Here is a 23,001-nt window from a genome sequence, read left to right on the forward strand (position 1 = left end):
AGAGAAAGCTGTCCCGTCAGCCATGTGGCAGTGTAAACCATCACGTTAGCCCTGATCCAGAAGGCCAGTCTCTCCAACTTCAGAGACATGGAGAGGGGCCTTATGAATACTGCATGATGGAGCTTTTATTACAGAGCGAGCTGGAGTGTAAATAAGATCCAGGCAATGGGGCACGTTTACTGAGGTCAGATCAGGGGAAGTGGTGGGGGGTGGCTATGTAACCTTGTCCCCATGTCTCCCGCTGTCATAAGCCTGTCACTGTAACTCATAAAGGGCTGCTCGGCCCTGAGGGGGCCAAGGACAGTCTGAGAATAAAGCTTTAACCAAGCAGTAGTCACACCTTATCTCCAGGCCCTAAAACATGCCCATCACACGTATTTGTTAAAACTTTGGAAACTCTTCTATTATATTTTACACATACATTTAATTCATATAGAAAGAAAACCTGCTTATTGTGCTTGAATTTATATTATGGGAATATTTCTTTATATTCCTATGTTAAACATATTTAAGACACATTCAATGAATGGCTTTAATGTCTGTTTGCCTTGATCTTACTATGGCCAAAGTAAATTGCAGACAGAAGGGATATTTTACATGAAGGTGCATACACAAAAAAAGTACGCATACAAACTTGTACACAAGGTGTCCGACGTACTCTTCTCCTGTGTCAAAGCAGTAGTTAGATGCATTCTGCCACGAGCTGGGTTTGTCTTTCAGCGCGTCTAGACTTCTCATTGAGAAATACATGTCGTTCAGTACGGAGATGACTTGCTTTAATCTCTTTTCAGGCTGCTTCACACACACAACCTGCCCAGCCAGTACTTAACATGTCTACCCCTGCAATCCTGCCTCAATTAACATTTTCATCTTAATTAAGAGGCAGCACTCATGCTTAACTGATATTGATTGTAGCTTAAAGGAAGATCGAGACATTAAAATGGAAACAAGGCCGTCAGCCTTATGTGCATAGAGCTTTTTAACAGAGAAGATGACACCTAAGATCAAAAACACTCATGGGCAAAATAAACTGAAAAATAACTGTCTTTTACTATTACATGTCCCACTTTCAGCCTTTTGTGTAGACTTTTGGTAATAGCTAGTTGATTATTTTCACCATCTCTGCAGTTTATGTTGTTTTCGCCTTAGCAACAATGAGACTGTTATCAAAGATGTGTAAACCACAGCTCACATTCAGCACTGCACAGCTACTTCCAAAGCCCAGTGTTTGTTCTAACTCTAAATACTTGACATGGCACTAATGCATGGCTTTAATTAAAGGCCCTGTCCTGTTTTAAGGTGTCTGGCCGAAGAGCAATGTGATACTCTAATCTAAGACGCATTAATCACACCTTGCACCATACGCGTTCTCTGTGCCCCACGGACAGCTGAGTAGCCAGGTATCACATTCACAAAGCCCTCTCGAAAGCTAACCGGGCCGTGTGACGTACGCGGCCCCCTCCTCATCCCCATCACCTGACAGCTGTTGGACAGTATTCGTCCTTGAGGATTGTGTGTTGAGAGGTCCTGAGATATTGTCACTGGTGCCGTAAACTAACCTTCAAGGGCTGTAACTAAAGCCGGTGTTTGGCATAAGGAGTTTGATAATTAAGTCATTATGAGGCCAGTCTGGGGCCGCTGCTTCACTTGCAACTCAAAACTCTGTCTGGAACAGCGAGTGATAGGGCTGACTGGATCTGGTTCTGGGTGGTGACCTCTGACCTTAGAGAGGAATTAGAGTGCTATCTAGTCATGTTAATTTTAACTCTAATAAGACTTATCAACTAGCAGATCTATGGAGTTTTTATTGCATCGTCCTTTATTACCTATGATGTAAACGTTATCCACAGGTGTACTACATTGTTATTACAATACTTGACCATTTGTAAGTTATTGAGCACAGCGGGGCAGGGTGAAAGGGATTTTTTTGTATGGGAAGTATAATTGGACCCTACATTAATAAAGAAATATTATGATCAGAGTTATTTACTTGGAATATACAACAATTAACTAAAGACCCTATTTAAATGAGAAATTAAAAACAGCCTTCTACAATTTTGTTTTACATCTTCATTTTTGTATCTCTAGAGCGTACCATGTTCTGGGCAAGCGGGTTTTAGCTGTCAAGGTAAGAACTCCTTCAATGTTGATGATCGTAAATGCTCTTTAAATTGACCTAAGCATAAACACAACTTACATTTTTTATATATGTTTCATAACAGGTTATTCCCCTGGACATCACGGTGGAATTACAGAAGCAGATCATGTCAGAATTAGAAATTCTCTACAAGGTAAGTTTTGATTTTTTTTTTTAAATATCCTAAACCGGATCTACATTGTAAATAAACCACGAGTCTTACCAATGAAGCAACCTTCGCCTCTGGTCTTACAATGTAAGCCAGGGATTAGGGAACACGGAAACACACGCAAGACACACGTGGACTAGGCATGTGACTTTAATGATCACCTCCTTGGAAACTCTTAGTATGCATATAAGGAGTTTGTTTGTGTTTCCCCTAAAATGCAGAGGCCAAATCATTGTTAGGACAATTTTCTCTTATAATGAGCATGAATGCATTGTGTGTTAGGTTGTGGTGAGCCTGTAATAGGGAACATCCACTGGCCTGTACTCAGTATATTGATGTGTTTGGTCTGCTAGCCCTCTTATCATGTAATATGTATGCAAATAAATGATATATTTTTCCAAGCGTAAACATCTGACAGACTTCAAATTCATGCTGTTGATGATTTTTCGCACTGACTAGAATCAGATTTTTTATCTTCAAGATCAAATTGTATATTTTCTACTTTTTAATGTTGTATTATTTCTATTTTGAGATTTTACATTTTAAAATAGTTTATTTCTACTTTTTTTTTATGTTTTACTTATGTGCAATGCCTTGTTTTTTATGCTGCTGCAAGGCAAACATTTCCCAATTTGCGATCGATAAAGTTAATCTGATTTTAAAGCGTGAGACGAACATGAGAAAATGTCTACGATTTAGCTCCACTGTAGCCCTTTTGCATTCAAGCCTGTAATCAAATTATCACTTTTCACTCATTTACTATCAAAGAAACCATTTTTTTGCATGCTCTTTAATGACCTTGATGTCTCTTCTCTTGATTGCAGTGTGATTCGCCGTATATCATCACTTTCTTCAGTGCCTTTTTTGTAGAGAACAGGATATCCATATGCACAGAATTTATGGACGGTGAGTTTCTCGATGGCTCGAGTCAGTAGATCATGTGTTTTATGGTTTTAGCCACAGCTGTGTAGAAGAGACTTTGGGGACCTGTTCTCTGTCTCTCGGCTGTGTATCCATTTACACTTCTGCAGATCAACAGAACGTCTTACGCTGTGAGCTGCTTAGCATGCCTGTGTGCTAAAAGCTACGAGGGCGCGATAGATCTCGACTTGAGTGCATTTGTAGGTGCGTTTGTACGCGTGTGTATAGACTGGTGTGAGATTAGGGACTTGCTATGTTTTAAGTTGCGTGTGTTTGTCAGTGTGTGTTAATGCAGTGATTCCCCTGTTTCACACATCAACTAGGATGTCAGCAAAGTCTGTCTAACCTCTCAGCACTCTTTGCTTCATGACACATCTGATCAGTCACTTCCAGTTAGTCTAGAAATGAGGGTGAAAAGTTGACGGCTTAAAGAAACATCAATGACTTTGTCCTTTTGTTTCTTGTTTTATTCATATGGAAAACAAGTGTTACAATTCAATATCATATGAAGAAACAGTTAATATATGAATTATAACTGTGTAGACTCACTATAGTTTTAGGTACATGTTCTGTTTCTTTGTCTGAATGTCTTTCATTTTGTAAAGCACCTTGAATTGCCTTGTGTTGTGCTATATAAATAAACTTGCCTTGCCTTACATTTTGAAATATAACAAGTATGTGTCCTCTACATTTAAACAGTCTTACATATTATGCAACAGACAGCTTTGCAAAGAAGGTCCAATCACTTGGAAACTTTGAAAAAGTTATTATTATTTTGTTTTTTTTGTATATTTTATGTGTTTATGTTTTGAACAATACAAGTTGTCATTGAAACATTGTGGGATTGGCAGTTCTGCATTCAGAAGTGCTCATCGTTCTCCCTAATTATGAATATGTTTAAAAAATATTTTGTGTGAATGTTCAGTGTAAGAGAACCATCATGTCTTTGTTTGGGACATGCTGCTTCTGAATCAGCACGGCTGTTTTATGTGCGAAAAAAGGCAATGAGGGTATTTGTTCAACAAATACCCTCATTGCCTTACCCTCAATGTGTAATGCTGTATCACTGCTTGATTCAATAATTTGTCTTTGGCAGGTGGTTCTCTAGACGTGTACAAAAGAATTCCAGAGCATGTGCTGGGGAGGATCGCAGTAGCAGTAAGTTTGAATGAAATACTTTATCTCCCTTTCAGTAGTTTGAATACTAAGTAAACAGCATTAGACTTAACAGGTATCCCTTAGAGTCTTTCAAAAACAATTTTTTTTATGTGAGATTGTCCCATGTGTTCCTAGCATCAACATTTTTAAATGCAACCTGTTATTTGTTTATGGGATGCAGAAAGCCTTAGGAAAAAAACTCCTTTTTATTAAGGAAATAAAACAAAAGAGAACCACAGGTGTGAATTGTTTAATTGGTTTCTATTTGGTGAAGTGATGGACAAAGTCAGTGTTGTATCTCCCTCTCTTTCTGCTCTCATTTAAACTAGTATTTTGACAGAAATGGCCTTTTCCAAACTCATTACCCTTCTCCTGTCGTCTCTGTCTCCCGCCCTTTAACTTCGTCCGTAATCAAACAATGACAGCTATTTAGTCAGTGTTAATTCTAATTCACAGCTTTCCCTCCTTCCCACTGTCACAGTTGTTAATTATCACAAAAGGGAAAGCACCAGAGAGGGTGTGAGTGAAGCTGCACGCTGCAGTATTTGCACTCACACCACCACCTTTTGAGGCAGCGGGACTTCAGACAGCGTTTTGCTTTCTTAATTTAAGTTGCCATGCTTCAGAGATAGATGTCAGCAGTCGAGAGGCAACAATCAGCTCCCGCATCACTTGAAGGAAAGCAGGATTACTCATTGGGAAAGGAGTAATATATATATATATACAAAAATACAATCATTTTATGGCTGCACAAATGAAAAAGTCTCCTATCTTACCCACTTTACTCTCAGCAGTGTGCGTTTTCCCTTCCATATCTACCCGAGTCATTTGTACATGTTAAAACCCTAACTAGGTTCCCTAACAAACTGAATTGTTCTCAATGTGAAGGAGCAATTACCGAAGTCCTTCCTAATTGCTCAGCTCCTAGGAGACAAGTCTCCCTTTGAAGAAACACTTTCTTGTTTGCTTGTATCTGCAGTCTTATTATTTCAGTGACTACCCAATTCTTTGAGCAGAATGGAGGACCGTAACAAAGATTGAGCTGCAAATTGCGAGTTCGGACTTTTCTTTTTACCCCACAGTCCAATACACAGTCTAAACAAGTTCAGCCTAGACACCTACCTAACTGTAGTGCATTTTAGGATCCTTTACCCTGGTATTAAGACTTAATTCTTCTACATCAGCCAGATCCCCCACTCATCTAGGCTGAGTGAGTAGGAGTAGTAAGTAGGGGGATCTTGGCAGGGAGAATTATGCGATTACCGATATCAACTACAATAAATAGATATACAAGCCTACTTAGCTCTGCCTTACCGTGATGTAAAGAGGATCATTGCCATTTTGATGCCAAAGTTAATCTGTTTTTCCTCTCATCTGTGCCTTCAGGTAGTCAAAGGGCTGACGTATCTGTGGAGCCTGAAGATACTTCACAGAGGTGAGTAAGGTAGTGTGCGGGAGCTGTGTTATTAAAAAAAGAGTTGATAGCGACAGGCTGTACAGTGCTGATGCTGCAGTTCTATCAAGCAGTTTGTCTCCGCAGATGTCAAGCCTTCCAATATGCTGGTGAACACCCGAGGACAAGTCAAGCTCTGTGACTTTGGTGTCAGCACACAGGTACACTGGTTTGTTTATGTGAGCATGAAAGAGAGCGAGAGCGAGAGGTGTGTGTGTGTGTGTGTGTGTGTGTGTGTGTGTGTGTGTGTGTGTGTGTGTGTGTGTGTGTGTGTGTGTGTGTGTGTGTGTGTGTGTGTGTGTGTGTGTGTGTGTGTGTGTGTGTGTGTGTGTGTGTGTGTGTGTGTGTGTGTGTGTGTGTGTGTGTGTGTGTGTGTGTGTGTCCTATTATTACTATACTTGTGGGGACCTAAATCTGTTTACACAGTCACGTGTGGGGACTCGCTTCCCTTATGGGGAGAAATTGGAGGTCCCCATGAGGGGAATCATTAATTTTAGGGTGAAGACTTGGTTAGGATTAGGGTAAGGGTTAGGGTTAGGCATGTGATGATTAAGGTTAGGATAAGTCTCCAGGAAATGCATGTAAGTCAATGTAATGTCCCCTGAAGTGATGTATACATGGTATGTGTGCGCATATGGTCAACATTTCAATCACTGGCTTCATTTTCAACTCAAAATGTTGAGGTGATCCCAAGGGTCTTCCTCTCATATTAACTTCCCCCCCAACCACCATTGTTCTGCAGCCTCCAAAAAAAATCACTTGTTATAATTATGACCCACACACACACACACACACACACACACACACACACACACACACACACGGCAAAGCCTCATTGATATGTATTCAGGAGATGTGGGGAAAGCGTGGGTAGCAGACAATAGCCTAGTCATTGTGTGTGGGCGTGTGTGTGTTTGAAATGAAATCATAAGGGACAGACCTTCAACGTTCCCCAAAACAACCCTGAGGACTGTGTCCCTCTTTTAAACAAACACACACACAATCATTTCCTTTCATCCATTTTTAACCTCCACTTCCTTAAAAGATACAAGGTGAATTGTACACCCTGCACGGATAGCTGGACACTGTAACATTGACTTGCCCTCAATCTTTTTTAACTCTATGTTTCTGTTTACGTTTTCTTCAGACATACACACTCTCCCTCCCCCCTATACAGGCTATGCTCCCCCCTCTCACATCGTAGGCCATGAGGGAACAGACACTCATTATCACAGTCCTGTCATTGATGGCATGGGGCATTGTACACGCACACACACTCACCAATGTCTCCTTGTCGTATTCCTGTTCCCCTTTGCAAGGGTTGAGAGCATCCCAACATATCAACCTGACATATCAATACATTTAGATAGAATTTATGTCCAACTCCTATCTCTATTTTTCCATATATAGGACACCAGAGGAATGACTCTATAACAATGCTTAATAAAGTCAATGGAATAGTCATATTTATTTTTGACTGCAGCATTATTATCTGCTTATCCACTGTTACATCTTTTGTTTTGCAGTTGGTGAATTCTATTGCCAAAACGTATGTTGGAACAAATGCGTACATGGCAGTAAGTGATCGTCTCAGTTCCTCCTCTGTTTCAAGTTATTTAAAAGTTGTATAAGTAGATGAGGTAATTGTCATTCACAAAGTTTGTCCTCATGGTTTTTGTTGTTTTTTCTGTGCTCCACAGCCAGAGAGGATATCGGGAGAGCAGTATGGTATCCACGCAGATGTCTGGAGTGTGGGAATCTCTTTCATGGAGGTGGGACAAAGTATATATTAATTCACACTAGCTGGAATTTGTACATTAAAAAAAGTGTAGGATATTGATGGAGGTGACACTAAATTATAGCAAAAGTGGTCTGTTTTTTTGTAATAACACAGTCCAAATTGAGTTTGAAGATACATTTATGTGTAGCTTGACTGACACCCTGTGCTTTAAAATTACATTTTAGTTTTAGTGGGACATTCCCTGGTCTCTTTTCTCCCGGCTGACATTATTGATCCGTCCCTGTCCAATAACCACTAATATTTTTACATTTATAACAATAATAGATGTGTTCAGAGGAAAGCAGCCATGTCACAAGTATTGACATGATCTCTCTGTGATAAAGATGTATAGCAGAGGACCCCCCCCCCCCCCCCCTGGCCCGGTTCTCTTTATTTCTCGCTGTGGGTGTGTGCATTAAGCCAAATGAAATGGCTCTAAGTCCCATTACATTTGGATTGATCTTCAGCCCGCTAGTTGGTCTATTTATGTTCAAGGAAAAACTGTGAGCGTTTTGACTTTTTAATAACATAATGTTGCCAATAAGCTGCCCTTGACCAAGATGAAAAATGCTCACCCCGTGTGATTTGCCAAAGAGAGCTGTCACCCCACCCCCAGCCAGAATAACACACACACACACACACACACACATTCCATACGACCGTCCCACAATCTTGTCCTGCCTCTCTTCATCCCACCATTTTATTGCCCGCAGGTGGTAATCGTGGGGGGTTATTAACTAATAGCTGGTGTTGTTTGATGAAGAAGTGTAATCAGCAGGTGGGCACTAAGCTTACCCCAAAGACAGAAAGTCCCACATTCGGTAGGCTTCAGCGGCTTTAACAGCATTTTCCTTCTGTATCTTCAATTTCATGTTATTAAGACACTGACAATGGAAAGGCCTGAATACATTTAATGCAATTTTCTCTTACTAAAAACATGGATATGTTCATCAATCATAAATGCCTTTCTAGTTCATTGGGGTTCCAATCCAGCTGCCATACAAGACATTCTACCTTTTTGAAGCATCATTTGTGAGATAACATTTGACGCAGAGTTAACATTTCTGAGGTCCCTGTGCTAGGTGTGTACACACTTACACTCTGCATGCATCACGTTCTATCCTCCACACGGACCAAAGTTCCCTTATATTATTATTTACATTATCCCTATTAGCATTGGATTTAAATCTGAAATATTGCCAAAAAGGCGCTTTTTCTTTTTGCTCCTTGGCCAGTGTCTTATTGGTCATGTCTCAGTGAAAAGCAAAAACCTGTTTTACATGTATTTACAGATATTGCCACAGTACTGACGAAACCTTTTCCAGATTTTATTTTATTTTAAATGTCTAAAGAAAATAATTTTTTCTTTCTTCTTTACACAGTTGGCGCTAGGCATGTTCCCCTATCCACAGGTGAGTTCATTTCAGTCTCTAATTATTGAATTATTTGTAGGCTAATTGTTTTTATGGCATCTCTACTTAAAAATATATATGTATTTGGCTGTGATGAAAGATGACACTATCAGAAATCCTGAAAAAATGTTTAACAACATTTTTGCTATAAATAATTATCACTAATAATGATCTACTGTTTCTTAATGCTTTTTATGTTGCTGTTTTGTTCATCGTCTATTCATTTATATGAAACCTTTTATGCTGCCCTCTTTGCCAAGACTGGCCATTTCTCAATGTCGAGTAGCGCCGAAGGACTGTTTAAATGCATGTTAAATGCCCAGCATTCAGCGCCACTCGATGACGTAGTATACTTGAAATAGTGGCTCTGCAGCATGTATACTCGACATTGAGAAACAATTGAGTGATCCTGGAAAGATATAGCTTAAACAAATTAAATAGTGAGGTACTCATCATGCTTAAAGGCGCTTGAGTAAGACCAAAACTAGAGATGTCCCGATCCGATCAAAAGATTTTCAAAAGATCGGAATCTGGAGAAAAAAATCGGGGATCGGGATTTTTTTTTTTCCAATTTTTTTTTCAATACTTTTTATTTTATTTTGTATTCAATGTTACAAAACAAAAATGACCATGTTCAAGTCTTAAAGTCATCCTGAGGCCTTAGTTTTGGTTTCAAATTACACAACATCATGTATGTGTTGCTTCTTTGGGGCTTGTTTTCATAGACCTGCTTATTTCTCTGTCTAGTTGTAGCAGTAAGCTAACGAGTACTGATAAGCTTTATTTTAGTTTTGATCCAATGCTGCACAACTGAACTGATCCAATGCTGCTGTGAAAAAAAGAAGCTATATCGATGTTGGATAGAATATCCAATTTAAATAAAAAATAACCTTAAGGGACAACTTGAATGCTTTTTTTCTTTTTTTCGTCTTAATGCATTGCATAAAGATCGGATTGGGAAAAAATCGGTATCGGCAAATTGTCAAAATCAAATGATCGGATCGGGAGCAAAAAAAGGGACATCCCTAACCGAAACGTTTTTGACCTCAAAAATATTTTTTTTACTTCATCTATATTACTTTATAAATTAGTTGCTCAGTAATGATATACAACTTTAAATGTTAACATCTACTGATTTGTTGGGTTTCTTTCCTCATTGTTTCTTAAAATCCAGCTCAAATGTAATTGCCGCCCTCTAAAGTAACTTCCCAATCCCATCAAGTCTTAATTAGCCCTTTAAGATGGGTTTATCTCACTAATCCCTATCGCAGCAATCTAAATCTGGTTACCTCAGGTTACCTCCTGGCAGCCTGCCTTTCACGAGACGGGGAGAGATATATAATGAACACTTTGTTCTTAAAGCATGATGACATAGACATATATTTCAACATATCAACACTACAACTTTACACTTTTTGTTTGACTAATATTGAAAGTAAGTCCTGACCATGTTCTGCATATTAGCATTGGTCACCTTTTTGTGTGTCATTGTCCTGCAGGCTTAATGTAAGCACCACTCGGACTGCTCCGTCAGTCAAATGAAACTTTGTTGCGGTTGATTAAAGCAACCGAGTGTGATGCTCTATCAGCCCGGGGATTGCCTAATTGACGGCTTCCTTTCACTTTGCCAACTATCCTTTCTGGGTGAGAGGAAACCACTTTACTTAACGTTGGAGCTGGATTATACGAGATTTCAATGATTAGCCTTCATGTGAACTCAAATGTCAAAGGGTTTTGGATTTCAATGTTAGTAACCTCAGCTTAAAGATGTTATCCTATTAATGTTCTCTCTTATGTGCTGAGAGAAACCCAAGTATGTTTTCATTGAATTACTTCAGTACCTAGTTGCGTACTTCCACAGTGAAAAGCAAGTCGTGATGTAGCTATTCGCTTGTTTCCTGTGTTGATTATTAGTTCTTGAGCCATTATGAAAACACATGCACTCCTTTGTGTAAGGGAGCACAGGTGTGTTTTTAGAACACTTGAATTGTATAGTGATGTAAATGTCACACAATGATCAATCTGTGTGTGGCAGCCTAGGGCATGTCTGGTTTTAGAGGGCTGTTGCTTTCATTATCATGTTAATTGATGGTGTATTTTTTAAAATAAAGGGTAGTTTATTCTACCCTCATTGATAGAAATAAGACAAAATATTAGAAAACACCTCTCAGTTTGTAGTTGAAGCTCTCCACTGTCATGCAGCTTTCCTCATCGTAGTGTTAATTTTCCCCTAACTCCATATGGTACTGCAGACAGTTCACCTGCAGGCTGTGGCAGAGCGGTGTGGCGAGAGCGCTCGGATCCAGCTCGTCAGGCGCAGCCAGCCAAAGTCCTCGGGCCTAAACTGTCATTTTTGCAGACGCTGGCACAGCTGTAGCCCCTGCTACACTTCACGGAGAACATTTTAGTACATACTGAGGGAGGAGTTGGAGAAGATGAGAGAGAATCTGTGGCATCTTGGTGGAAGATACCGGATGAGTTATTAAAGTTGGGTTTTGGCTGTCCATGATTTAGATTTTTGAAAAGCAAATGTTAGCATTGTTTGGGGTCTTAGCTTCAGCCTTTACATTCTGAGTATGAGTTTGTGATGCTTTCATTTGATGCATTATCCCTCATCTCTTTGTGCAGCACGCACAGTGGAATCATCACCTCATGTTTGTCATGATTAGAGATGGTCTCTTTAATTCCACTTCACCACATGTCGGGATTCATTTGCGTCCTTTGTCAGGAGTTAATGGAGTTTTTGCGCGGCTCGCTCTGAAAGTCTTTGAAGACACCAGATCCTATGTGATGTGTATACAGCCGCCAGCGCTATTGCTTCTGATTGATTTGTTTGCTTTATGGTTGTTTTTGTTTCTCTCCATTTTGTCATATTTTTCTCAAATTTGAATTAATTTTTGGATGAACTACCGTGTCAGTTATTCGTGTGTATGTTTCAGGAGCTTCCATTACACATCACTGCATCCATCAAACGGCAGAGACGCTTTCCCTTTGCTACTCTATTTTTCCCTCTCAAATGAAAGGGAAAGAATAGTTTTGTAGTTCTGTATGCGTGTGGTTAACAATGTTTGCTGTCATCTTTCAGCATCCTATAACCGCTCCACAGCTCCAAACTTGTTTGTTTTTGCTTGGTCACATGTCCTCCTTTAAAGATCATCTTGCAGGTTTTTATTTTCTTCTAAATTTATGCTTAAACTTGCTTGAAAATTACAATTAAAAAAGTGAATGTAGGATTTGATATGTTTTACGAGACATAAGGGCAGGAATTCAGAGGGAAAGGAGCAATTTTGAGATCTGCTCTTAAAAACTGCTTTTTTTTTTAAGGTCATAAGTCAAACGCGTCATATTACATCACAAAGGGTAAACATCTCCGCTCTCTGACCGCGGGTATAGTTAGTAGTTGCGTTGAGTTGAGCGGTTGTGTTTTAAGGAGCTGGTATTTTTCGGTAGTTTTACATTGTATTTCACCATTTGTAATCATGGTGCAGTATTGTGTTTGTGCAGGTTGCACAAATACCAGCCTGTCAGGACATCGAGTCCACAGTTTCCCTCACGGGAAAAGGACCGGAGCTAGCGTTCGGTTATAGCCTGATATATGATAGCTAACTTCACAATGTTGTGATGTGACGTTAGCTAACATTCTGTAGCTAACGCCGGTCACTCACCAAAATAGCTGCCCAGTTCTCCACTGGTTCTCCTCCCACCACAGCTCAATTTCTCTCCGTTATTTCTTCTAATCCTTGGCTGCTCCTGATCTCTTGGACGCCTAGCAGGCTCATAATTATAAGGTTGTGGTCCGTCATATGCATTCGAATATTCATGTTCAACTTCTTCTGTGTCTTCTGTGTCGAAACTAGCAATGGGATCCATGTTTATTAATACGTTACACCAGCCGCTCTCCCCCTTGTTTCCCCCATGTTACGTCACACGCGGGAGGTCACGTGCCGAGGCTTTTTTATGCGGAAGTGAACATTTCTTACAAAAACGACGCCAGATGTCACTGTAGTGTATATTTCTGTATATTTTTGGGAAAATCTAGTGTATTCATCATTTTCCTACACATTTATTCACAGGTGTCTTTAACCTGGAAGTTGCTCTTTAAGCCCCTGTCACACTGTCCCGAAATTGACACCCGATGGACACACGATTAAGGAAATGTTCAAATTCGGCTCTGATTGTAACAACATCGGGCCATTCGTGAGGGCATCTTAAGCCATCGTATGACCGCCGGTGGAATTTCTCAGGCTCCGGCAGCAACTTCGGGAGCGGTGGCAAAATCTTTGGCATGCCAAAGATGGCTTAAGATGCCCTCACGAATGTCCCGATGTTGCTACGATCAGAGCCGAATTTGAACATTTCCTTTATCGTGTGTCCATCTGGTTGTTTTATTGCACAACAAAATCATGTAAACATATTATGTAAATAACCCAATTTGTGTTCTGTGAAACTAAAAAGGATATAATATATTATTTTGAAGGCGAGGAAGTTGTTGTTGCTATGGAAACAACATGACGGAGAAAACTTAATATCTTCTACATATAAAGACGGAGAAAGTAAAGAATAAGTCGGAAAATATCAGTACAGTATCATAATACTTTAACATTATTGTTTGTGTTACTTTCGTTGCAGTTGTATGTCTTAAATGTAATGTAAATGTTGCCTTCGTGTGTGGTTCTGGGCCATCTTCGTGCGAAATTCACAATTCCATATTCGTGTGTCCATCGGGTGTCAATTTCGGGACAGTGTGACAGGGGCTTTAAAAGATTAGTTGAAAAATAAAATCGGGGTATTAGACCCCTTTTTAGGCTTTAAATGATGTGTAGGCCTACAGCTACATTCTGACTATTTCTTATCATGCTATTTGTTGTCACCCAAACATTTTTGAGCTATGTAAAATGTCTGTATAACTGGCACTAATCAAACAGGTTAAGCCATCTAAGTTTACCTCAACAAATCTAAATTGAGCAGTTTTGGAGCGTAGACTTTAGAATAAAGGGGTTGCCCTTGCCCATTCCCAAAACATGCATGTCAACCTTTGTAGAAATTGCTTTCTGCTTTTTTTGATCACAAAGTGAGACTTTTTCTTCGGGAGTTTTCTGATTCCTTACCTTTGAAGAAATATCTCTGAACATCCTTGAGGGGGGAAATGACCATCTGATCTTTTAGAACTGTTTATTGTGTTGCTGTTAAAAGGAACAGAAATTATTTGACATCCAAAAATTGTGACTTCCTATTTTCACACTGAGCCCACTGTGATATTTTCAAACAACCCAAAAAGTGTTGATGTGGCTCACAAAGCCAAACAAGGAGCTGTTGTTCTTCACAACTACAGTCGTCATTTAGCATTGCACACACAGACACATTCTCACACACACTCGGTTGCTCTCGTACACAATCCTATTGGATGTGGGTCCATTCCCAACTTCTTCAGCAAACACAAATGAATTTCTTGTCAAACATCATTTGTGTCCTACTTATAGGAAGAAAATGTTATGATATGCATAATTATAGTCTTTTTAAGTGTAACTATGAAACACTATTACCCTCAGGATGAACATGCAGATAATGCTATGTCTACCAGATAGTCAGCCATTAGTGATGAGACTGTTAAAAGGATACAAAAGGAAATCATTTTGAAATATCTCTTTTTGATGCTCGGTCAATCTACCTAGTACAAGAAGAATAAGTGCTCAATTATGCTTGAATAAGTTAGTCTCCCACTATCCAATTTCAACCCCTGGAGCAGCACGCTATTTTGTCCTAGTAATTATTTCTGAACAAATTAGTTTTCCATAGTTGCTTTTAATGTGTCTGAATCAGGCAAAACTGGATATAGAGGCAGTTTAGGAGCCTCTTGGTATTTGCAGAGTGTGAAAACCTGTATTTAATTGAGTGAATCAATAAGTGCTCTAATGCACTGTCAAAAAACCTAGAGAAAATAGCAATTTATTTACCAAACATTCTTAGACATTTAGCTGAGACTATAGGTTTCAGGTCCTATAGCACTCAGTCTATATGAGTACGTTGTACATTTGGGCTTTTGGAAATCAAACCAGATTGTCCTGGTGAATTCAGCCCGGGAGGTTTAAAGAAGGAAAACGAGATGCTTTATGCACTCCCACTGTAGTATCACTTACATTAGATTACACAAAACACTCTCATTGCTAGATCTTTCATATTAAGACTTCCTACTCTAGCTGTTATTTTCAAGGACTATATCTCGTTTTGAACGGGAACATAAGAAGCGCATTTAGTAATTCGTTTTTTTGATTTGTCGACTCAACACTAGATATTTGGTGTTATTTTGTTTGCAAAGATCTGCACACAAATCAATTTTTTGCGTATAGCATATTCCAAAAATACTATAGCTTTAACCCCACTGTCATCATGTAACATCAAGTGTTGTACCTGTGAAACTGACACAATGAGCATGCTCATTACAAAGCCTGCTCATACTGTTTGTAACAGTTATCCCGGCACATCTTGATAACCTGGAGGGTATGAACAAAGTACGTCTCTAAAAATTAGCATTAGTGGATCTTTTACCCCCATTCTCCACAAATGAGAACAATGCCATTAACATTTGTGTGTTTTCATTATGTAAATGGTTGTAACGCATACTCACAAATTGCCAACAGGAAAGAAATAATTTTCTCCTAGTGATCATAATGTGTCCAAGTGTATCGTTTTGATTATGACACGCTAATTACATATTGCCTCGTCCCCTCTTCTCTGTCTTGCCCTACAGATTCAGAAAAACCAAGGATCCCTAATGGTAAGTTTTATTGCATTAGAGTAGGAAGGAAGAAAATAGGTCTCCCACACTATAGTCTGTTACTCTTGGTTGGCTCTCTCATTTGAATAAACACTCAAATTGCATTTTTACAATGAAATATTAGATCATGCTTAAACTGCTGGTAATACATTAGGTACCATTATGAAATAATAATAAAAAAACATGCATGAGCTGAAGGATTGCTTTGGCTAAGCTCGCTGCATTTTATTGATCTAAGTAGATACTTTTTTTTATCACACTATTGATTTTCCCTATTGCTGTGAAATTCCATGTTTTCATCTCCCTGTGTCTCTCCTCTTGCAGCCTCTCCAGTTACTGCAATGCATCGTTGATGAGGTGAGTCGTCGTCTTATGTGCTTTTGCATCTAAAGTCAGTCCTAATGGCCCGGAAAGCTTATATTTTGTTTCCTAATGAAGCAAACCACTCAGGCGGCTTTGCTCCCCATTCACTCAACCCTTCACCCTATGCAACTGCCTCAGGCAGTACACATATGCACACGCACATTACTGTTGAGGCTGGACCTGTCACGACTGACACACTCAGCGGCACAGCTCTCCATTCTGTGTACTATAGAAAAAACAACAAAGCAATTGTTTAACCAGGAATATTCTTTTGACGGCCCTGTGTGTTTGTTTCTATAATAAAAGGCAAAACAAAACTCTTAAATAAAGGCAATTATAATGACATAAACAAACATATGTATGAAAGAAACAATAAAAAGGGAAAAATATATATTACACATTTTAGGTAGAAAATGTTCAACAATTTCAGTTTGCCGCTTGTAATTTATTTTTAACATACTGTAACCAGATTTGTATGTACATTATTTGATGACATTTCGGCTTTAGAGGAAGTCTGCCATATTTATGCCCATTTCTATATAATATGTTTACCTGCTGTAGGTAATGTCTGATACTGAAATGCTCAAAGGTTTCCCCTCTTTTCCTAATAGACACATTTATATATTTCCTTATTAATTGACATGCTATTTCAATGAGTCTGTGTGTATGGATATGTAGGCTCACACCACTAATGTGTTTTTAAAGCAGCAATCACAAGCTTTCCACACTCTTTTTTTGAGTTATTTGCTGTCGTCCAGTAATAGCAAAACACCTCTCTTGCCTAAACTAGCCCCCCAAAACCCCTTCTCCAGCCGTATTACACATTTAACATACAATGTCACTTGCCCTTAACTGCCTATAGATTTGGCCGTAATTAATAATTAAATGCTTTTGGTTGTAATGGATTGACCTAGGCTGAACTGTTCATTAGTCTGCGAGACAGAGGCATCACTCAAAACAATTTTTCCTGTGCCTTACCCTGTTTCTCCCCTTGAGGCCAGAGAACGTTTTATGTTGTCCCCTAGCGAGCTAGCACTGCCTTACTGTCCTAACTAATGCAGTGCTTTGGACGAAGAGACAAGAGGATAAGCACTATTTTGACCAAGTAGCTCAGAGAATGTATAGGACTCTAGACCTCACCTCGGCCTTCGACACAGTTGATTGTTTTTTTCTATTATTGATAAGTAGAACTGCCAGATTTTTCAAATGTTATGAATCCAATAACTTATTCTTGAAGATTTAGGAGTTTCTCCTTTATGTGGCCCATTTGACCTGTGGTGTTCCCCTAGGCTCAACCCTCGGGCCTTCATGTTTCTGTGTATACATGATGTGGCTGGAACATATCATAGATAAACACAACATGCAGTTTTTAAGCGTCATTGTTTAGAACCCAGTTATATTGCTGGACTGCTTCCTGTCTGATTGAATTTGCCTTGTTGCAGACCTGAAATGTCCTCGTTCAACCATATAGAGCACTTTGCAACTTTGTTTTGAAATATGCTGGATAAATAAAGGTAATTATTTTTATAGCATAACTTTTAGAGGCATTATGGACTAACACTGATCCAATGGAGTAGTTAATTTAATGATTAGGTATTTTTAATTGAGCTAGACACACCTGGCTTCAACATTATGGCAGGTGTGATTAATTGTACCTGAGTCCTTGACATTTAGTAAGTATTGCCCATTATACTGTAGATCCATATACTTTTTTCTTTGGTTGTGATGCTTTGATATTGTGTGTGACTTATCCACTGGGGCTTTGAAAGTTGCTTTAATGGCTGAATGAGTAATAGGCTGGATAGAGTGGATCATTAATATTATTCTGGCTGGAGGTATGTGTGTGGTGGGGGTTGCAGTATAACAGTCTGCCACTTTCTTTCTTCTACTCCTATCACACAAAACCACACAGTGTGTCAGGGCTGAGAAAGCCTTTCATGAGCTCAAGAAAAACAAAAAATCCAAATATATGTGGAGATGCAAATTAAGTTAGTTTACAGTTAGAAGGTAAACAGATCAACAGATAGAAAAAATACAAATTTTGAAATGAATTTGTATTTGGAAAATAGAGACACTTTTAAAAACCCATCAACAAAGATAGAAATATAACTGATAAAATGTCACAGCTTACAAGATGAATGGAAACAAGACTAAGTTCATCCTACCTACAAAAATAAATATGTTCTCACTAACCTAATGGTATCTAGCCATGCACGTGTCCCCATATATCCCAACATAAAGGGATTTTATGTAACATTGTTAAGAAATATATTTTTAATGTCATAGACGATTCAAAGAAAAGGCTCTCCATAGTTTTCATTACAGCCCCTTTTTTCTCTGTAGAAATTAGTTAATTGAAATCAATTCGTACTGTGTTACAGAAAAAAGTACAATTGTGGGAAAACCTAAAGCAATATTCAGCGGATGCCTGTGTAAAAATTGCTTTTCTATTAGGCCTTCTTTTTATTTTTGGATGTTAATAGTGTATGGCAGAGAAACATGCTCACCTTATTCAGCTTAGGTCTTGAACGAGAAGTTCTATGGAGTTGTTCCCACCATCTGTCCGCTGTCGACCCTCATTAATGTGCCTGTCTGCTCTGTTTGTTGAATAGCAAGTGGCTCCACTAATAAAGAACTCCCACTTTATTTTCAAGCCTGTAATTACTGATCTAATTTTGCCTAATAATTGCTTCATGGCAATGACATGTATATTTACTTGTACCCTTCTACCCTCGTAGTGTGTGTTCTGTCTCAGAGTGGATCGCATTGACAACCAGAGGAATAATTCACGCAGACTAGCCACTTTCATCAGCCTGCTTGTCTTTTGTGCCGTCGCCTGCTGCCACATCAAAGCTGCAGCGGTGTTCCTCTCAGCTGGAGACATGAATACATGCATAAATGTGTGTGTTTGTGTTTGTGCCTGCAAAAAGCTGCATGTGCATGCAAATATGCGGGGAAAGTGCAGAGAGAGGTTTTGTATCAGATTTAGCTTACACGACATGCATGAGTTGTGTAGTCAAGATCGTGTGTGCACACCGCAATACAGTGGTTGCAAATGATTTGGTTCTCTCTCTCTAAACAGAGTGAACACTCAGACTTGTGGTTTGCATTGCTCAAGGGCATTTGTTTGTGCATGCCTGTGTGTTTATGTGCATGTGCTATGATATATTGCTCATCCAAGCGGTGGCAGCACTGTGAAGTGCAGTGAGATTAGAAGGGAACCCATTCCTTTGTTAATTTAAATGGGTTCATGCATCATGCTTTGCGAGAGCCTGCCGATCAGAGCATTAAGGAAAAGCGAACACTGCCCAGAGGTGTTTTTAATGGCACAGCAGGGCTTCAGATGCGAAGAGGTTTAATTCCCCGCATTTGAATAAACGCTTGGTTGTAGACCCAGGCTTTATGATTGTAGTGGATATTTGAGTCGTTTTTTTGTTTTGTTTTCACATCTGAGCTCATATCATTGGTTATAACTGTTGTGCATATCGTGAAGGACTAACACCTACCAATAACCTACTGGTCAACTTAGTTTTAACATATCATATTTGAATAGTACCTATTTGATCTGGGGTAAACATCTGTCATGTGGTCATGCTGGTGTGCCTTTGTATGTTACATTTCAGCAACCAGTGTCAAAGGAAGGTTTTAGTGATCAAAGTTATTCTTGGAATTCTGTTGAAATGATTGCCAGTTTAAACATTCATTTGATCAACAAAAACATATTAATATAGATTACCATACTCTACACATACATCGTCATTAAAACTGAATTTGATATACTGCTTTTGCAATGCAGTGGTCCACATTGGTAAAGATAATACTACATACTAAGATCCGCCAAAGGTAGAGAAAGGAGCGGAGTGATGAGGTGAGGGCAGTAATACAGGGTCAGTTTGGCCCAGCTGTCCTACATGACACGGTTCATAGACCCTCCATTGACAACATGTCACAAGCCTGATGCACACTAACACACACCTACACACACACCTTACTCATGTTCATTTTAGGAGCATATTTAGTCACCGTCCCAAAATTAAATGTCTTTGTGAGTTTTAGTCACAGTCATAGTCTCAGTCTTTTAGTCAATAATTGACCAAAAAGAAAACAATCTAAATATGAAATGTCCCTTTGTGGAGTGTGTGTGTAACAGCTGCTCTGATAGTATGAACATGCACTATTCAAATCAACTAAAGAAATTCATTTGTATTTTATTTATTTTAAGGGCATTATTATAATTTTCCCTTTTGTTGCATTGGCTTTCAATATTGAACAGAAGGTTTTATTTTTTGTCTTTCTTTATCATTCTTTCCCAATTGTAGTGTTTTCTGAATAATAAATCAATTGTATTAACAACTTCCTTTCACTTTTTAAGCGTTTCTTTCTTGGCTAGAAGACCTTGATTTGGTTCTTTTCAATGAGAAGAGCCATGTTGCTCATTTAAAAACCTCAGCCATGTTCTTTCAACATAATCTCCATTACGGTAATGCTGGGAATCTAAACTATGACGGCTTCAAAATACGCCAGCTCATCCCCCTTTATGAATCAACATATTTGTTGATTAATTAACCCAACCAGACAAAAGTTATGTCCTCCAGCAAGTGTTGTACAACGACCACTCCACGTAGCCTGTAGCCTTGAGGTCAGACTCAAAGTGAAGGATACTTAACTCTCAATCCAGGCTCTTCAGCGTTATGTAGTCTTTGAAAGTGGTCTTTTTTACTTGTCTGTTTTCTATTAAGCATTAAACCTTGTCGAAACATCTTGCTATAGTATTTGGCAAAACCAGCATTTTTTTTTCACAAAGCAACAATAATATTCCTCAGTCGGTGGTAAGGTGTGACAATGTCTTTTCTGTCTTTAGTGTACCAAAACCCATTTTAATTTATAATGTTTTATATCTAAAAAGGTTTAATTTAGATCCTTTCTGACATACTGCTACAACACCCTTAAAGCTAAGATCATAATTCGATTTTTCAAACTTTACCCAACTACCAATTCAACATTTTAAGGAGGTTTGCACTGGTCTAAACTCTGGTTTTACGAGTGATTAAATGACAACAAGTAGGATCCCGTTTAAATCATGCAGATACGTATGTCAGTATCTTTCAGTCTGTACAGCAGGTCATTCTCATCCTTGAATGAGATATGTCTTGTTTTCTCAGTGGTTTTGCTTCTTCTTCACAGGATCCTCCAGTGTTTCCTGTGGGCCAGTTCAGTGAGAAGTTTGTTCACTTCATCACTCAGTGGTGAGTCAGTTACTATTCAATACGATTCTGTTTCTCGAAGGACAGACACAGAAATTGTTTCAATGAAAACATTCAGATTTCAAACGGAATGTTGTCAGTTTTCAATGGCTGTTGATTGCACAGTATTTGTGATTCTAGTTAATAATGTCTTAATATGCGTGGCACAGTCAGCCATCTGAGCCCCACAGAGCCACGCTGAACAATTACAAGACCAGAAGCTGCATTTGACATAGATGAGCCAAATGATGGTAGATGAATCAAAGGTATAATGGTAATACAAAGGGATTAAAGTGTATTTGCCTGTGTGTTAATGCATTGTGCTTGTAATGGTTTTAGCTATGATATTAAATGCTGCTGAATAAAAAGGGGTGATTGAATCCTCTAATGCAACAGGACAAAGACAATGTTTACCCTGAGTTTGCCTCTGATTCATTAGCCTCCTGTAACCTTTACAGTTGCACAAACATGTACATATACACCCAAACCACATGCAAGCAGAGAGTGTGTGTGTGTGTGTACCGCACTCAGGGCCTGGTTGTGCCATCTGTTGTTTATCCCCCATGCCTGATTTGTTTACTTAAACGGGGCACGACTCTCTCAGGACAGACTGAGGTACCTGCCTCGGTGCAGTATCTCCTCCCAGGCTATTCTTAGAGGATCATGGCCCATTCATTGTGATACATAAACTGCTGACATGACAAACTGCAGAGAGGCCCCTGCACTAATTCCTCAAAGTCCGCAATATACAGCCCATACTATAAAGGACACTCACAAAACCCACATGAATCTAATAGATCTACTAATATGTGGTTATTGCTTCAATTTGAGTGTTCTGACAAATAAAACAAATCCATTTTATTTTTGAAATATTCAATAAATAAATGCATTGAAAGAAATGTTGTTTCTATTCCGAACTCTTATTGAATATAGCTTCATAACTGAAAAGGATGCCACCGAGATGAAAGTCAAAAACACCTCTTGTACATTTGCAAAGACAGTTTGAATAGTGGCTGGATACAGACTGCTTGTATCACTTTTACATTTTTTTTTTCAGCATGCGACGGCAACCCAAAGAGAGGCCTGCCCCCAATAACCTCATGGTAAGTTCAACCAAGACTTCTATTAAACACTTCCAAAGTCAACATATACGTTTTGAATAACTGTATACATACGGTGAAAATATTCATGCATACAGATACAAATTCAATTAAACACTATTTTATTAAATGTAGCTATTTGAAAATACTATTGTATATTTTACAAAGACTGGGGTGTTCTGGATCAAGGATCCTCAAAGTTGTGGTTTCTGTGTGAATACTAAAGTAATGAACTTTTTGCTGCCAATGAAAGATGTTAGAGAGGTCAGAGGGAAACCTTGAGGTAGTATTGAGACCTACTTCAATATTCATTTCATTCCCCCTCATTGTAGTCAACATCAAATGAATCAGGCCTAGCTGTTGTAAAGGAGTCAAATAATTGTAGTTTACAAAACTGTAGTTCTCTTTTAACATTTAAGGATGGGCCAAAAGGACATTTATTTTTTGTATCTGTCTGTGCCTGTTAAGGTAAAACAAAAAGTGCCAATAT

General features: G+C 38.9%; 1 protein-coding gene across 2 annotated transcripts in view; it reads left to right on the top strand.

Moving 5' to 3' along the window:
- The window catches only part of map2k5 (mitogen-activated protein kinase kinase 5), a 61,997-nt gene that overhangs the window by 23,597 nt on the left and 15,399 nt on the right, over nucleotides 1–23,001 (top strand). The window contains exons 9-21 of one of the 2 annotated variants that reach the window (XM_079666874.1): nucleotides 2,089–2,128; nucleotides 2,223–2,291; nucleotides 3,131–3,212; nucleotides 4,324–4,385; nucleotides 5,772–5,820; nucleotides 5,926–5,999; nucleotides 7,365–7,415; nucleotides 7,539–7,610; nucleotides 9,001–9,030; nucleotides 15,779–15,805; nucleotides 16,130–16,162; nucleotides 21,353–21,414; nucleotides 22,469–22,514. In XM_079666874.1, the coding sequence (XP_079523000.1) occupies nucleotides 2,089–2,128; nucleotides 2,223–2,291; nucleotides 3,131–3,212; nucleotides 4,324–4,385; nucleotides 5,772–5,820; nucleotides 5,926–5,999; nucleotides 7,365–7,415; nucleotides 7,539–7,610; nucleotides 9,001–9,030; nucleotides 15,779–15,805; nucleotides 16,130–16,162; nucleotides 21,353–21,414; nucleotides 22,469–22,514 (697 nt within the window). Of the gene's footprint in view, nucleotides 1–2,088; nucleotides 2,129–2,222; nucleotides 2,292–3,130; nucleotides 3,213–4,323; nucleotides 4,386–5,771; nucleotides 5,821–5,925; nucleotides 6,000–7,364; nucleotides 7,416–7,538; nucleotides 7,611–9,000; nucleotides 9,031–15,778; nucleotides 15,806–16,129; nucleotides 16,163–18,906; nucleotides 20,522–21,352; nucleotides 21,415–22,468; nucleotides 22,515–23,001 lie in introns of those variants that run through there. The other variant, XM_079666873.1, reaches the window with a different exon arrangement.

The sequence above is a fragment of the Notothenia rossii genome (genome assembly GCF_949606895.1).
Source record: "Notothenia rossii genome assembly, chromosome: 2".
Classification (NCBI taxonomy): domain Eukaryota; kingdom Metazoa; phylum Chordata; class Actinopteri; order Perciformes; family Nototheniidae; genus Notothenia; species Notothenia rossii.